We start from the raw sequence: 5,036 nt of genomic DNA on the forward strand, positions 1-5,036 counted from the left end.
TGGTGCTTCTTCCATTTCCTGATAACTGCACCGACAGTTGATCTTTTCTCTCCAAGTTGCTTTCCGATTCTCTTGTAGCCCATCCCAGCCTTGTGCAGATCAACAATCTTGTCCCTGATGTCCGTAGAAAGCTCTTTGGTCTTGCCCATGGTGGTGATGTTGGATGCTGGTTGTTTGGGTGTTGACAGGTGTCTTTTATACAGGTAACGAGGTGAGGCAGGTGTATTTGATGTAGATAATTGGTTGGGATTGGGGCTGTGTCTTAAAGAAAAGACTAACTGGCTTGTAGGAGCCAGAATACTTGCTGTTTGGTAGGGGGTCATATACTTGTATTTCCTCATCAGATGGTTATCAATTTTTATAAATTCATATGATGTGATTTTCTGGAATTTTCTTTGGGATTCTGTCTTTCACTGTTAAAATGTACATATGATTAAAATTATAGATCGTTGCATTCTTTGTAAGTGGGCAAACCTGCAAAATCAGCAAGGGGTCAAATACTTATTTCCCCCACTGTATACAAAATGTATTATAATCCAGCCAGAGGAAATCTGGTGAGACTGGACACATTTTACTAAAGAGTGCAGTCCTTAAATCATCATGTAGAGTTCAACAAAATACAAAACAAACAAAATACTTTATGCTCTGGGGTGCTCTTGAACTTACTTGTTTCCATGGCTGAAAAAAGTCTATCATTACTTAAGACTTTACATATAGAAAAACTACATCTGTGCACAGTGTATGTCAATACCTGTCTGTAGCAATTGTGCTGTCTTCATAGATTTTCAGCATTGTTTCTGTGCGGTCATCGTGGTGCTCCTTAGGCTCCTGAAACCTTGAAAATACATTTTGGAATAGGAACATTTTCTTAAGTTGCACAAGGCTGGTGTTATTCTGTATTTTTCTTATAGTCAACGTATCCCATGGAAATAATAAAACCAACAATATCTCAATCTCTCAATACATTCCGGCTTCCCTACTTGTGGCACTCAGCTCGAAGTCTTTTTGTTCCCACTTAACTTTTTAAGATGTTAAACGCATTTACAAAACATTTAAGAAAATAATTAAAATAACTATTCCAACATAAAAAAACGCAATTACAGTTTTGTTTACAAGACATACAGCATTTTTTGTTGTTGTTATTTTCTTTATCCATCCCAATACGTTACATGTACCCACCCATGCTTCACAAAGCGGTACTTCATATCAAAAGGTACTTTGGAGCTAACAAGAGCTTCCATTTTCTTCCAATCACTGTCATCATTCAACCAATATGGCAGCAGATGGACAATATGGGAATAATATATGCTCTGAATACAACACCTGGGCTCGAGTCTCTCTTTGACTTTGGCAATGGACAGGATGTAGGGGCTGATCTGTCGGGTGATAGTGGTTAGGTAAGAGTTCTCCTGCTTCAGCTGCAGTAGGTCATGAAGCTGGGCTAAATCAGTTAACGAAGAAAATGAAATTGAAATGGTAAAGAGGTAAACATTTGTGCAATGAATTTAAATGTTTGTCAGTGCTGAAGACAAACCTTCATAGATCTCCTGCTCATTTGTGACCCTCTGAAAGGTCTCCTCCCAGATCTGTGAGGGAAATGAGGTTAGCTGATTCTCATAAAATATTATATGGACTGCGGTCATTCGGCTCATGCATTCCAACAGTCTAAATTTATAACAATGGGTGAGAATCAGCTTGTCATAATGGAGCTGACTAAGGACAAATGTAGAAACGTTTTTATCGGAACAGCCTGGCCGAGGCAGGTACACTCTAAAGGTCAAAACATCAAGGTATCACTTGACACACCTCTTCAAACATGACTCTCATAGTTTCCACAGTGGAGTACTGGGCAGCTATCTGGCTGTCAATGTGCAGCGATCTGTCCAGGATCTCTCCCATTTTATCTGTGTTGATGATTGAGTGGTGCTTGGTCAGATCTCGGTGCAGCTCCTGGACCTGGTCCTTTAGATTCTGAATCTCTGTCTGGAAAGTCTATAAGCACACACATATACAGGACATACTGTAAGGCATGACTCTCAAGAGCTTGTCAATGTCTTTAAAACAGCAGCAGAGATTTGATGGGTGTGCAGATGCCAGGTGAAGTGCATCTGAGTGTGAAAACACTTGTTGTCTACTTGACTGACTGATGATGAAATCCCAGAGGAAGTCATGCTGCTGGCTTATCATTGTTTTACTTTGAGGATCAGAGATGGCAGAGAAAGTTTCTGTAGCAGTTTTAAGCAATTCAGACCAAAATACATTAGATTTATAAACTATGGACATAAAAAAACACATTAAAACATAATGTGCTTCTTTTTATTTTTTCACAAATCTTATACAATGTAAATTTGCTCTTAGAGGATGACTCTATGGCAAAAGGGAAATAAGCACCTTTGAATTCTTTACAATATGTTTTTTAGCCAAGCTGCTAGCATCCACCATGTCAGTCTTGACTGACATATCTCAGCAACTATTTGACGGATTGCCATGAAATATGGTACACACAAGCCTGATCTTCACAGGATGAATTGTAATAACTTTGATTTAAGTTAAATCTTCAGTTGCACTTTGTGTTTAGTGCTAATGTGCAAATGTCAGCAGCACGCTAAAATAAGAAGTAAACATGGTTAACATTATAACTTCTAAATATTACCATGTGTTGTTATCATCGTCATAGATGATCATGTTTGCCTGATTTTAGTATTTAGCTCAAACCATGCCTAAATACAGCCTCACAGAGCTGCTATCATGACTGTAAACTCTTTTAAGCCTTAGTAACTGTAAATGTAACTGTAAATCTAGTACATCATTGGTCACACACAGCACTCACCCTGTAGGTGTTCTCATAGTTGCGGCAGTGCTCGGTGAAGGGTGTTTCCCTCCCCTCAGCCAGGAGGACCTTGGTGCAGATGTTGCGGTGACAAGTGGGCCTTCGGGGCATTTCACTGAGAGACGGGGAGCGGCAAGACATGGAGAGAGGGGACTGGTGCCTGAGGTGAGGGGGGAAAATCATGACTGCCTTTTTTTTCTCATTAAATACTGTGCTTGATGACATTATTCTCCATCAACAAAACATTACATCAAGCTAGCCTCTGTCTCTTACACCACAGGAGGATTAAAGCCTCATATTTAATAAATTGAACTCTATAATTGACCATATTGGTCCATAACAGTATTGCACTGTTCAAAACCCTCAGGACCCAGTGCAATATATATATATATATATTTTTACCAGTTATATCCAGAGCGTTCTATCATTGCAACCAGTTGGGAATTGTGCAAACTGTAACACCTTGGTCCAGAATTTCCATTATTACAACCTAATTAGGGCCCGAGCATGCGAGGACCCTATTGAAATTGTAAGGATTATTATTATTCTTTCTCCCAAATTAATTGCACTTTTGACGGCCTAAAGATGCTCAAAAACTCACGAAACTTTGCACACACGTCAGGCGTGGCGAAAAATTACGTATTTTAAAGGTCTCGCACATGGGCCTGGCAAAATGGCTCTATAGCGCCACCTGTAAAGTTGGAGAAAATTAGACCCCGGGCCTACTTCAACCTACATGCATGAAATTTTCTGGGGACATCTATCATATCAAGACACACAAAACAGCCTCAAGAACCCATACCCTAAACTCAACAGGAAGTCAGCCATTTTGAATTGAAAGTGCGATTTTAACCTCTTTTTCACCATTTACAGGGTGCGTACTTTAACAAACTCGTCCTACAGATTTAGTCCGATTGACTTCAAATTTCTGCTGTGCCTTCTAAAGGCATTGACGATGAAAAATTGTGCTATCTGTGAGTTTTCGTCAATGGTCGTGTCCGTGGTGTGGCGTCCAAAATCAGTTATTTGCCATGAAACAGGAAGTGGTTATAACTTCAGTGTGCGTGCTCAGATCTGCACCAAACGTTACATGTAGGATGAGAGTCCCACCCTGAACACATCCGTATGCCAATAAACACACAATGTCATAGCGCCACCTGCTGGCAACAGGAAGTGTCCAGTTTTACGCTGTTATGTACTACTGCCAACCTATTTGCCTCACCTGCTTCAAAACAGTCTCAGAAGAGCCTTAAGACATTGATGATGCTATGTTGTGAATCTTGTGGGTTTCGGATCACGGTGTGTCCTTGGCGTGGCGTCAAAGTTTGATGCTTCGCCATGACACAGGAAGTTGTTGTAACTTTACTGTACCTGCTCATATCTCTACCAAATTTCACACATTTCATAAGACTCCCGCCCTGAACACATGTACATGCCGACATTCACCCACAGTCACAGCGCCACCTGCTGGCAACAGGAAGTGACCTTTAACGAAGCAGCCCCCGCCGCACGTTTGACCTACATGTATGAACTTTCTGTGGCACATGTATCATGTCCAGACGTACCAAAAAGCCTCTTGGAGTGATGCCCTAAACCCAACAGGAAGTCGGCCATTTTGAATTTTACAGCAATTTTTGGATGATTTACACACTCCTCCTAGGGATTTAGTCAGATTGATTTCAGATTTCTGCTGTGCCTTCTAAAGGCATTGATGATGAAAAGTTGTACTTTCTGTGAGTATTCCTCAATGGGCGTGTCCGTGGCGTGGGGTCAAAGATCATCTCTTCGCCATGACACAAGTTGACACGTGCTTGATAACTGTACCACCCCGAAGACATCTACACGCCAATACTGATTTATATTCATAGCGCCAAGTGCTATGTAGCGCCACAAAGGGGACACAGGAAGTGACATATAACACCTTTATGCAGCGTCCAAAGTGCGTAGCAAATTCACAGCCGCACCGGCAGAGCATCAGAATATTCAACGCGGCCGCCTCACACCCCGACACGCTACACGTGCGAGGGCCGTCCAACGCTGCTTTAATTCAAGTTTGTATTGAATTAAGATTTACGTGCAGCTTTATATACATTTTATGTACATTATCTTATCTAAAAACACATATATTCTGCTTAACTTTCACAATCATTTAATTTTTGTTTTGTATCGTGTGGTAGCTTCTTCAGCCGATAACATGGATTCTCTT

The 5,036-nt window shown here is 40.9% G+C and overlaps 1 protein-coding gene across 3 annotated transcripts in view; it reads right to left on the reverse strand.

Annotated features, from left to right (window-relative positions):
• The window catches only part of rnf207a (ring finger protein 207a), a 26,441-nt gene that overhangs the window by 4,557 nt on the left and 16,848 nt on the right, over positions 1-5,036 (reverse strand). For all 3 annotated transcript variants that reach the window (XM_046076588.1, XM_046076589.1, XM_046076590.1), the window contains 5 exons: positions 2,831-2,990; positions 1,807-1,992; positions 1,535-1,586; positions 1,324-1,441; positions 752-835 (listed from right to left, as the gene is read on the reverse strand). In XM_046076588.1, coding sequence (XP_045932544.1) covers positions 752-835; positions 1,324-1,441; positions 1,535-1,586; positions 1,807-1,992; positions 2,831-2,990 — 600 coding nt within the window. The remainder of the gene's footprint in view (positions 1-751; positions 836-1,323; positions 1,442-1,534; positions 1,587-1,806; positions 1,993-2,830; positions 2,991-5,036) is intronic.

Source organism: Micropterus dolomieu, linkage group LG18, assembly GCF_021292245.1.
Source record: "Micropterus dolomieu isolate WLL.071019.BEF.003 ecotype Adirondacks linkage group LG18, ASM2129224v1, whole genome shotgun sequence".
Classification (NCBI taxonomy): Eukaryota; Metazoa; Chordata; class Actinopteri; order Centrarchiformes; family Centrarchidae; genus Micropterus; species Micropterus dolomieu.